Source organism: Microsporum canis, genomic scaffold, assembly GCF_000151145.1.
Source record: "Microsporum canis CBS 113480 supercont1.2 genomic scaffold, whole genome shotgun sequence".
Taxonomy (NCBI): domain Eukaryota; kingdom Fungi; phylum Ascomycota; class Eurotiomycetes; order Onygenales; family Arthrodermataceae; genus Microsporum; species Microsporum canis.
Window position 1 is genome coordinate 655,619 of NW_003299168.1, and position 11,633 is coordinate 667,251.

General features: G+C 48.1%; 5 protein-coding genes across 5 annotated transcripts; 2 read left to right on the forward strand and 3 right to left on the reverse strand.

Annotated features, from left to right (window-relative positions):
* Positions 1-554: 554 nt before the first annotated feature.
* Positions 555-1,119, reverse strand: MCYG_01667 (uncharacterized protein; the record flags this gene model as incomplete). The annotated part of the gene is made up of 2 exons (XM_002848687.1): positions 555-723; positions 971-1,119. 2 exons carry the CDS (start codon positions 1,117-1,119, stop codon positions 555-557), a joined length of 318 nt encoding a protein of 105 aa, XP_002848733.1.
* A 570-nt stretch (positions 1,120-1,689) lies between these two features.
* On the forward strand, positions 1,690-4,646 carry MCYG_01668 (nitrate reductase; the record flags this gene model as incomplete). The annotated part of the gene is made up of 7 exons (XM_002848688.1): positions 1,690-1,966; positions 2,036-2,135; positions 2,199-2,457; positions 2,514-2,749; positions 2,799-3,019; positions 3,072-3,704; positions 3,757-4,646. The coding sequence occupies 7 exons, from the start codon at positions 1,690-1,692 to the stop codon at positions 4,644-4,646; spliced, it is 2,616 nt and encodes an 871-aa protein (XP_002848734.1).
* A 256-nt stretch (positions 4,647-4,902) lies between these two features.
* On the reverse strand, positions 4,903-8,123 carry MCYG_01669 (conserved hypothetical protein; the record flags this gene model as incomplete). The annotated part of the gene is made up of 2 exons (XM_002848689.1): positions 4,903-5,613; positions 5,682-8,123. 2 exons carry the CDS (start codon positions 8,052-8,054, stop codon positions 4,903-4,905), a joined length of 3,084 nt encoding a protein of 1,027 aa, XP_002848735.1.
* A 248-nt stretch (positions 8,124-8,371) lies between these two features.
* On the forward strand, positions 8,372-9,865 carry MCYG_01670 (isocitrate dehydrogenase subunit 2; the record flags this gene model as incomplete). Its single annotated transcript, XM_002848690.1, has 5 exons — positions 8,372-8,461; positions 8,677-8,763; positions 8,830-8,952; positions 9,016-9,735; positions 9,794-9,865. 5 exons carry the CDS (start codon positions 8,372-8,374, stop codon positions 9,863-9,865), a joined length of 1,092 nt encoding a protein of 363 aa, XP_002848736.1.
* A 357-nt stretch (positions 9,866-10,222) lies between these two features.
* On the reverse strand, positions 10,223-11,229 carry MCYG_01671 (CT20 family protein; the record flags this gene model as incomplete). Its single annotated transcript, XM_002848691.1, has 4 exons — positions 10,223-10,539; positions 10,609-10,801; positions 10,859-11,040; positions 11,067-11,229. 4 exons carry the CDS (start codon positions 11,227-11,229, stop codon positions 10,223-10,225), a joined length of 855 nt encoding a protein of 284 aa, XP_002848737.1.
* Positions 11,230-11,633: the final 404 nt, after the last annotated feature.

Consider the following 11,633-nt stretch of genomic DNA (forward strand, 5'->3'; position numbering starts at 1 on the left):
TGTGTGGCCATTTCCCCCCCTGTTGGCTGAAAGTTAATGCAGCATACACGATGCTATATTCATTTAGGGAACTGCTCATGGAAACGGGTTACCAGAAGCGGCTCCAGAGGTCGATCAGCACCCGAAACCGAGTCCCTGACCAGCGATTAAGATATACTGATATGAGGACCAGGTGTAGATTGCATCACTGGAATACCTGGCGATCACGATGTTTATGGCTTGATTTCCTGACAATCTTGCAAGATAGCTGTTGGCATATAAACGGAGTCTTTCATGTGGATAGGGGACTGCACAACTCCGAATAGACGGGGGCTACCTCACGGAGGTACTAGGGCATATAGTACGAACTGGAGACTACCTACATAGAAAGGTATGGAGTAACTAATACTACGCATCCATATATCCAGGAGTTTGTTTTCCACGAAGCTGGTCGTTGTGTGCTCTTCTCCATGTTAATGGCTGGCTCTCAGGGTCATGGGAGGCGTACGGGGGTCGTTATCAGTGGCAGGCTATGAAATACTACACATCATCCATCTTATCTCCAGTGAGTTCGGTTACATGTTTGATTGCCACTCGGATCCCTGACGATTACCACGGCTTATCTGGAAACTGTTCAAGTTGTGCCTTTGGAGCAACTGAACCCTTCCATGGAAGGATCTAGTAAAACTGTCGGTGTGATCAAATATCAGAGTTTGCAGAATCCTCGAAGATGCATGGGCGCGACTAGTCGTTGTTTCGTGAGAGTGTCTTACATCGGTCGACCTCGTTCAACGTTGTTCAAGAGGCTACCACAAGCGCTCCTCTAAGAGGGTCTAGGCCGTCCATTTTTCGACTCGTCTACACTAGCTAGATCCCGTCTTATGAGTTCACTTTGATCCCGTATAGCGCGGTAAACTGAGGCGCTGACTGTTTCGAGGACTCTGTCGACACATGAAGATTTCCTCTCCTATGGGATCCAATGGTAACTTACACCTGATATATACCGGGGGCCGCCACGAACATGCCGAAATAAAACCCGTGCCAACGACCCTTGACAACCATGAAAAAGATTTCAAGCTTAATCAAGCTTTGCTTGGTTGTGCTGCAGATGGGGAACATGGATTCTTCGTCCTCCGCCATCTTGCATAAGCCCATGCAGCTCAAACAGCCAAAAGCTTGACTCGCTCCTTTTCGCTTCCTCAATCCCTCTCAACCCTCGTCAAAGATGGATTCCATCAGAAAACACTCCTGTTGCACAGCGGCAGCGGAAACGAATCCCCCCGAACACCATTATTCGGTCTATCATGATGTGCACGCCTGTGTGTAGATCTCTCCTCCCTGTCAAAAGAAACAATATTTATATATCTCCGCGGAGTCCCATAATTAATGCTCTACACTGTATACCCGGCTGGCAACATGCTGTTTGGTGGCATAGCCCGACTTGCGTGTCATGATTCATCACGTCGATACACTGCATCTCAAGACGGATAACCCCGTCTCATACCCTCGGATGAGCAGCCCTCGATTGGAGGAGCTTGCGTCAGCATGTCAGCACCTGAACCTTTACCTGGGTAGTTGCTGATACTCTTAAGTAAACGGGGGACGACAGTATTTATTCCGCTTTATTCCCATGGAAACTCCCAATGGCCTGAACAGGAGCCTGCTCGTCTACATAGCTAGATCGCAGACAACTCCTTCAACATAGCCATCATGCCGTCTTACGAGCCTATTCAGATAGAGCCCATTCCCGTTTCAAAGACAAAAGAAGTCAATATCTTTTCTCTGAAAAGCCCTGTTAAGAACGGAGATGAATTTGTGAACACCTTTGATATACCACTTCCGCCACCAGCCAAAAAGCCGCTGGAGGTCTTGGACATAGACAAGGAAACTCCAGATGGACATGTTCCAAGAGACCCCATCCAGGTCCGCTTGACTGGTGTTCACCCACTCAACTCAGAGTCTCCGCTTACTGCTTTGTTTGACGAGGGTACAGTTCTCAATTACTAAAGTGCTGGAGACAATGTCAGATTCTAACTTTTTAATATCTACGGCACAGGATTCCTGACCTCGCCTGAACTATTTTTCGTTCGAAATCATGGAGCAGTTCCTGTTATCGAACAGGATGATATACTCAACTGGGAGCTTTCTATTGAAGGGTGAGGCACTCCTGAGGCTGGGCAGGCTTAGGATAGATGTCTAATCTTCAGCTGTTTCCTTAGTTTGGTGGAGAACCCGATTGTCCTGACATTACGACAAATAATTTCCGACTTTCAACAGGTCACTTGCCCTGTCACTCTCGTATGTGCCGGCAATCGCCGTAAAGAACAAAATATGGTTCGGAAGTCCAAAGGTTTCAACTGGGGAGCAGCAGGTTTGTCGACAGCTCTTTTCACTGGGCCAATGATGCACAACATTTTGAGCCGAGCAAAACCCATGAGAAAGGCGAAATACATGTGCATGGAAGGAGCCGATGCTTTGGTATGTCCATCTGGGAGTAAAGCTGAATGGTTTCAGTATACTAACTGTCTGGATAGCCAAATGGGAACTATGGAACATCCATCAGGCTCTCTACGGCTATGGATCCAGCTATGGGCGTCATGCTTGCCTATATGATGAATGGAGAGCCTCTCCGTCAGGACCATGGATGGCCACTCAGAGCAGTGATACCAGGGCATATTGGCGGTAGAAGTGTGAAATGGATCACCAAGATTATATTGACCGAAAACCCAAGTGATAACTGGTATCACATCTATGACAACAGAGTACTGCCGTAAGTACCACCTTTATCTATTAAAATCCTTGCCACTAACGGGGTGTAGAACGATGTGCTCCCCTGAAATGGCAACCGAGGATGATAGCTGGTGGCGTGATGAGCGCTATGTGATTCAACATCTAAACGTCAATTCTGCCATTGCCTATCCACAGCATGATGAAGAAGTTGTAGTTTCATCCACGCCCTCGTACACCATTAAAGGATATGCATATGGCGGTGGCGGAAGGCAGGTTTCAAGGATAGAGGTATCCTTGGATAGCGGAAAGAGTAAGTTATCCATACTGCTCATACCCGAGTAAATATGCTGACTTATCCATAGCCTGGCGGCTTTCATCCATTCAATACGATGAGGATAGGTACAGGGCAACGAGCCAGTACCTGTACGGCGGTCAACTTGACTTATCCTGGCGCGAAACCTACTTTTGCTGGTGCTTCTGGTCGCTCGAAGTGCAAACTCATGAGCTTGAAACTGCAGACAGTATTGTTGTCCGCGCCATGGACGAATCCTTGAATATTCAACCACGAGAAATGTATTGGTCGGTTCTTGGGATGATGAACAACCCTTGGTTCCGCATCACTATTTCCAAAGAGAACGGGGTATTGAAATTCAAACACCCTACCTTACCCGCCACTCAGGCGGGCGGCTGGATGGAAGCGGTTAAAAAGGCCGGAGGTGATCTAACAGACGGAAACTGGGGGGAGGCATCAGCCAGTGCTGCAAAGCCAGTTGATGTAAAACCGGAACCTGAAATCAATATGAAAAAGCCAGGGCTCAAGGTCAACATAACTCTAGAGGAGTTCATGGCACATAACAGCCGCGATACAGACCCTTGGTTCGTGGTTGATGGTGAGGTATATGATGGTACACCTTTCCTTGAAGGCCATCCAGGTGGCGCCCAGAGCATCATCTCGACGGCAGCAACAGATTGCACGGAGGAATTCCTGGCTATCCGTAAGTTCCTAGTATCAGCATTACCTAGGATAAGCACTAACACTTCGTTCAGACAGTGAGTCAGCAAAGGCCATGATGCCCGACTACCACTTGGGAACCCTCGACCCAGCTGCACTTCGTGAGCTACAGAACTCTCAAGGGACATCCAGCAAGCCTCTTCCAATTATCCACGAGTGGGAGAAAGTGACTTTGACTGAAAAAACCAACCTTTCACTTGATACGGCCCTGTTCACATTTTCGTTTGCAGACAGTTCAAAGGTTTTAGGAATCGGCATTGGTCAACATATCATGCTGAAGGTCAATGCAAAGCCCAATGACCCTACTAGTGCTGTTATTAGGGCCATTACACCACTCTCTGACCCGAGGGATAAAGGCAGCATGGGGCTTCTTATCAAAATATATCGACCAGCTCCTGGCTTTGCTGGTGGACAGCTTACCGTTCCCTTGGACAAGTTACCCATCGGTTCGGAGGTTGACTACAGGCTCTCCTCTCACTGCAAGTTTGAATACCTGGGTCGAGGCAGAACCGTCATAGACGGCACTGAACGACACATATCCTCATTCAACATGATATGTGGTGGAAGTGGTATCACTCCAATGTTCCAGGTTCTTCGAGCAATCTTACAAGATGATGAAGATACAACGACTTGCACCCTTTTGGACGGTAATCGTACCGAAGACGATATCATGTGCCGAGCCGAGCTGGCCTCGTTTGTCTCATGTGACACGAAGAATAAGTTCCAAGTCATTCACACTTTGACACAGCCGTCAAAGTCATGGTCTGGATACAAGGGAAGAATTTCAGAGGGTTTGATATCCAGACATATAGTTCGTTCTGAGAATAGCATGGTACTTATTTGCGGTCCTGCTTCTCTGGAAAACTCCGCGAAGAAGATACTGCTTGCACAGCAGTGGAACGAGGATGATATCTTTTTCTTTTAAGCGTCTTAATTTGAATATCGTTGGCTTTGTTTTGTTTCCTTTCATGTTACCCTTCGGATGGGATGGTTTAATTCTGGGTACGATTTCTTCTCACTTTTTCCTTACCTGCTTAGATAGCTTTATTCAATAGATGATGAATACATACAAATGAGACATTGTGACATTATCCAGTTTCATGGCGTTATCTACCAGTACCTAGAAATTGTCTTATTAGGGGGATACATTATGTTGTTTGTCGTATATACGTTCAAGGTATCTATTTGGAGGAACTGGGATTCTTTGGTTTTCTGAAACATGCGAATTCTCCACGAGTTGCCTCCCTCAGCCTCTTCAATACACCACGCATCTCCCCGAGTTCTGCTTGCAGCTTTGCACGAGCATCATTAGTCGTCCTGCGGTCTAACTCGAGATATATCTGGCCTTGCACCTTGGATGCTGCATCGGTGGAATACTGAGACAATGTTTGAGCAATAAACTCTGTATCCAAAGTAGCTTGCATGAGAGCGGGTAGAGTATATTGAGGCCGTCCCATGAATGCCTCCAGAAGAGCACTGGAGACCTGTGTAAGTAGTTCGGCCAAAATTTTATATGTTAGGTTGGATGAGGACGATGGCTGAGGAGTTGTTGGGCCTCCTATTGGTAGGGTAGTAGAGACCTCATTGTGAACCATCACGAGTGAGAGCATGATTGAATATACATATGGTCGAATCTGATCTGGGCGGCTATTTGCTGGAACCCAATCAGGAGATGCTATTCCGTCAAGGATGGTTTGTTTTAGGCTGTCGACTATTGGCTTCACATATGATTGGAACAGGCGAGTGTCAATTTGACCAAGTACATCTTGGATAGTTTTTGATTCGTCTGTTAGCTTTACGGCAAATGATGATTCGAACGTAGCGATGAGTTGGGGTACGTGTTCAGCGCGAAGAGCTTTGAGGTTTGATAGGGTCAAAAGTATACGGACGTTCTAAAGCGGTTGAATGTAAGTAAAGATGCCACGAAGATCAAGTTGCATATATACTTGGAGAAACTAACCCTGTTTTTGGAGTCAACTCCTCCGCTTGCGAAGACTGATGAATGAACATCTGGCCCTGTAGCTGTAGCTTCAGGGCTGGGAAGTACCCATTCAACATCATTATCAACGTTGACTGGGTGCTCTGCATTCTCAACAAGGCCACTCAAGGCTTTGTATACGCTAGCCACAAACTGCGTCCTCACCATCTGGAGGAGCTTCGCTGGCGGAGGTGTAACAACATCTACCGCACCGGGCTTCATTGATTCAGAAATATATAATATTTTCTGCATACCTGAAAGGATCGAGGACTCAAATGTCATAAAATGGCTAGGCATTTTACTCAAGCTTTTAATTGATGGGTGTCGCGTCCAGTCTTCAAGATATTTGCATAATTCGGCATCGCTGTTCCATGCGGCACATGCGGCACGAGCACATCTTTCACGGGTCCCGCCCACAAGGAGTTTGAGTCTATCGTATGAACCGCTGTGGCCTGATATAGGGCTTAGGGCGGCCATTTCACTTGCAGCAGTCCCTATTAGTATCAAAAATTCGCCAAGGTAGTGCACTCCGCTTAGAGAGTTGGAGTAAGGCGGCCAAAATGCGAAATCATCCCAGGGTTGGCCCGTTTTCTCTGGAACAGGAGGGATATTATGTGGATCGACCATGGAGCGAGACTCCGATGTTAAACCAACAAAGGGTACAGTTGGACTTGTTGGTTGAGAAGAAGGGATAAGGGAAACCAAATCTTCTGGGGGAGGTTCGGCAAAAACAGAGACCACATTGTCACGAATCAGGCCCATAAGCTCGATGATACCATCTTTGAGGTCATTCACGCCGTTGGCAGATAAGCGGTGATGTTTTCGGCTCTCACCTTCGAATCCGGCGGGCAAGAGTCTTTGCTTACTGCCATCAAGGAAGGATTGTGTTGAGTCCCAGAATCCAAGTACATCCCCAAGAATCCCCCCTTGAACTGAAAGCAATTTCTTCAGGAAGGTATGTATACACTCCCATAATTCGATTACGGATTCCGAATCAAGGTTATGCCTGCTAGTTCTTGAACCTTCTTGTAGAGAGGTTCGAAGGTAGGGAGCAATACGCTGTGGTTCAGGCTTCTTCCCAGCCGCAAGCCTACGCCTTAGGGTTTCGATCTCAAACCTCGATCGTTGACAGAAGACGGTTATTTTTGTCTTTAGATAGTCATATCGACTAAGGAGCCAAACCCAGACTGGGTTATCCTCTACCCCAAGTTCGAGAAGGGCGGCTATAAGTTCCATATGCTCTTCAGCTTGCACTCCGCCCGTACCACTCGGGGAAGTGGACTGCGCGTTGCTAAGTCGTTTCCATAAATCACGCTTGAATGTCTGTATCTGTTTTTCAACGTCCATCCACATTCTTCCAGTGACTAAGATTGTATAAACCTGGTCGTCCCTTAGTTGCTGCTTGGTCGATGCTGCCCGTTCTGCAACAGCCTTTGCCTCGTTTGCGAACCTTCTAGCGCTGTTATACTGGTCAAAGATGGTTGCGTAGTCGCGTTCTTGAATAGACTTTGACAGCTGCCCTCCAATTTCGTATAACTCGCGCTGCTTTTCGACTGCATCCAAAATACACTTTAAGCCCTCTTCACGCTGCTGACCATTCAATGCTTCACTCCATAGCTCCCTAGCTTGCTCAGATGCCTCTGCCAATGGCGTACTGATGCCCGAAACGTTTGTCAAGCTTCCAGAACTGGGTGCATCTGGTCGAAGAGCCATCTTACTCTTTGATCGCCATAGGCTTGTGTTGGACGAGGAGCCTAGCTGGGATCCTGACCTGCGGTGTTCACCGGATTGTGATCGGTGGAGCCGCGAATTCGATTCACCACCATTATTCTTCATCTCAGTATAGACGTTATCCAGCGTTGCCTTGACTCGCACGAACCTCTCAAAATTCGACTCGACCAGCATCTTCAGCGAGGCAGACTTCTCATCGATGGACCTCGACAGGTAGTCGAGTCCCTGAAGCAGTGACTGAGTCGAGGCTGACTCCTGGGTTGCGGAGAGGAATTCGGAAGCCGAAAAGCCTTTGGAAGAGAGCAGAAACTGCTTCCGCACCCGCTCATCGTCGACGGGGAGCCCGCGTATCCTCAGCGTCCTTAGGATCGTGTCCGGCCCTCCCAGGGGGTCAGGTTCGTCCTTCAGCGCTGCGCCATCGCCACCCTTGAACTTCTCCTGATCTCTCCTGCCGGGAATCAAGCCAGAGTATCGTATCTGTGACCGACGGCGGTAGTCATCGCTCCTCGAGGGAGCTTCGCCTTCACCCTCGCTGTCGGAGTCTAGCTCTGCGGGCCACTCTTCCGGGTAGAGATCGGGCAGGCTATAATACTGCGCCGCATCCCGAGACTGCACGTCAGCCATCTCGAGTGTCTATCTCTTCTCTCTCTCTCTCTCTCTTCTTCCCTGCTGTCCTTCACCTCATTATCTGCTTGTATATCGTCGTCGTCGTCGCTTGTTTGTAGTTCCAAAAAGAAAATGCGACGTGGGAAAACAAACAAGACAAACACTGTCAAAGCTTCTTCGATGTAACAAGAAAAGCAACTTTTTTCGCGGCTTCAAATCTTCCGCTTTTTCTCTTTCGAAACATCACCAACTTCTTCCTTTTCCCTTTCTTTTCTCTTCAATTGCTGTTTTCCACCTAGATACCTTTGCCTGCTGTGCCCAGGAGGTCTAGCATCATGGCTTCAGGTCGTCTCTTCACTCTTCCCATGCGATCATCCCTGCGGGGACCGGCGCTCTCGACTTTCCGCCCCTCTCCATTTTATGCTGTAGGTCGCTCTCTGGCGGAAGGCATTGATAGCTTCACAACAGGAGGAATCTGGGCTAACGGTACTTTGTTGGATAGACTCGATGCTACTCCGTCCAGGCCGCGGATAAGATTGCCAAATTTAACGGCCAGAAAGGTCCGGATGTAGGTCTCTATCGTTCCCCGGCTCTCGGGCTTCCGTGGTGAAGGGACGGGCTGCTGACGGTTCACAACCAGGGCAACTACACCGTCACTCTGATCGAGGGTGATGGTATCGGACCAGAGATCTCAGAGTCCGTGAAACAAATTTTCAGCGCAGCTAAGGTATAGCTTCCTGGGCCGGTTGTGGTCGTTTCAGCGCTGGTAGCTAAATCCCGGCATTGACTATAGGTACCAATCAAATGGGAGCCCGTTGACGTTACTCCTATCCTCAAGAATGGAAAGACTGCGATTCCAGATGATGCTATCGCTAGTGTCAAGAAGAACTTCGTTGCGTTAAAGGGCCCTCTTGCCGTAGGACTCCAAATCTTCTTTTCATATCCCGGACTCTTGTACATGTAACTAACTGCGGAGTAGACCCCCATTGGCAAGGGCCATGTTTCCCTTAACTTGACTCTCCGACGAACCTTCAACCTCTTTGCTAACCTCCGTCCCTGCCGATCCATTGCTGGTTACAAAACCCCATACGACGATGTTGACATTGTCCTTATCCGAGAGAACACTGAGGGAGAATACTCCGGCATTGAGCATGTTGTTGTCGATGGCGTTGTGCAGAGCATCAAGCTAATCACCCGCGAGGCTTCTGAGCGTGTCCTCCGATTCGCTTTCCAGCACGCTCAGGAGATTGGAAGGAAGAAGGTCCGCGTCGTCCACAAGGCCACCATCATGAAGATGTCCGATGGTCTCTTCCTCAACACCGCCAAGGACGTCGCAAAGGACTTCCCCGGTATTGAATTCGATGCTGAGCTCCTTGATAACACCTGCCTGAGAGTCGTCACTGATCCCGCCCCATACAACGACAAGGTGCTCGTCATGCCGAACCTGTACGGAGACATTTTGTCTGATATGTGTGCTGGTCTGATCGGTGGTCTGGGATTGACCCCATCTGGCAACATTGGAGACGAGTGCTCTATTTTCGAAGCTGTCCACGGTTCTGCCCCTGATATTGCCGGCAAGGGACTGGCTAACCCAACTGCTCTCCTCTTGAGTAGTATGATGATGTTGCGCCACATGGGATTGACCAACGACGCAAACAAGATTGAAGCTGCCATCTTCAAGACTCTCTCTGAAGGAAAGGTAGGATAAAGTGAATCCCTCATTCAACTATAGAACCTAGCTAACCGTGACTTACTAGGCACTTACCGGTGACCTTGGAGGGAAGGCCAAGACCCACGAATATGCCGAAGCCATCATCAAGAACATATAAACGGTCTGTGACCCTGATTGTCTGGACATCTACCTAATTCATTAATTCAGCGTGGATCTCGCTAGAGTCCCTCAAAAAAAAAAGACTGTTAATTAGACGGAGTAGAATTGTTCTGCATTTACCATCGCATTGGATATGGCTCGCCCCTTGTATTTCTTACCTGTTTATCTCATTGATGTGTTTGTATCTTGTTACATGTTTCTATGTTGTTTATAAGTATGTACAAATGATACATGTATGAATTTTCGGAGAAATCGGGGGGGGTATATTTAAAACATGCATATAATGAGTCCGATGGTACTCCGTACTATCCTACACATTGGCATTAACTGTCGTATTATGTGTCTATTCGAGGCGTCACCGCCGTCTACTCCCACGTTTCGACGCGGGCCTTCCCTTCTTTGGCTTCCCGCGCGTGGACTGCGTCCTCGTAGCTCGTGGTGCAGGAGATTCCGCTATCTTCGAATCACCATCATCATCACTGCCATCTCTGCCAGCTTCTGTGTCATCTTCATCACCGTCTTCCATCTCATTGACGCTCCCCTTATCACTAGTTGCGTCTCTGTTGGACTCCACCTCAACCTGCAACCTTGAAGAGCGTGTGCTTCCCCTTGGCTGGCGCTTCGACCGGCCTCGCCGGCTTCCTCGTGACGGTGCTGGTGATGAACGGGGCTCTAAATCTTCCACAAAGTCAGCTCGGCAACAAGACACGAAATATGTGCAAAGTGCAGCTGAGAACCTACCATCTGTATCTGCAATAGTACTAGCCCGCCTAGAAGTCCCTCTCCCGCTGACTGATGGAGAAACAGAGCCTTCTGGGTTTAGTCTTCGATCCCACATCATATCTCCGAATTCATCAATAGGTAAGGAAAAGGGACAATAAAGCTCCTGAGGGTGTTCGGTATCCTCTGATTCTTCCGTCGATACCGGTTCCTCCTAGAAATCAACCATTTAGCCTTGTCCCAAGCTCTAGGTCAACTGCAATGTACCCACCCTATCGTCCAGCCCAGATAGATTATATAAAGTGCCTAACTTCTTCCATATTCCCGGTATTCGTGTGTGCTGCTCAGTCGGTGTTGCGTATCCTTGGCTCTTCATATAGTCCGAAATCGCTAGCATGCGAAAGTGCTTGTGCATCCCTAATTGTCCGGTCATGTTAGCTTCAGGAAACTTATCTGCAGGGCCGGAGAGGTCAACAAACCTACGGGCTTCCACCGTATTATCCCTTTCAACAGCGATGTCTCCTGTTCGTCTGTCCATGGATCTGCAACTATCTCATCGTAATCTATCTCGCGGCCGGCAGGGGTGGGCTGTGGATGTTCCTGCGAGGGGGTTACGATCTTTTGTTTCTTCCGCGGTGGCATATTGCTGTTATATAGCTTGTAATCGGCCTCTGGTAGCTGCGTCGAGCGTTAATTGTCTTGTAGATGGTGGCTTGATTCTCCTCTTCCTCTTGTCTTTTATTGTTAGACTTGATGAAGCTGTTTCTTGTCTTTTTCCTTCATTTCACTCTCTTTGAGCACCTTTGGAGGCTTCGCGGATCTTTGTTTTATAGATACTCACGTGATAACGCGTTTGCTTACGTAATTCAAACCATCTCGAAGGCCGAAAAAGGAAATGGTTGGCAACAGAGAAATAATATAGAAGAGTTGAAGAAATACAATATAGACAAGTTATTTGGGGTGGAAGATCGTCTAATAGGAGGGGATGGGAATCGTGATATTATGTGCTGGCTCTAATCAATTGATCTATTGACAATACTTATACG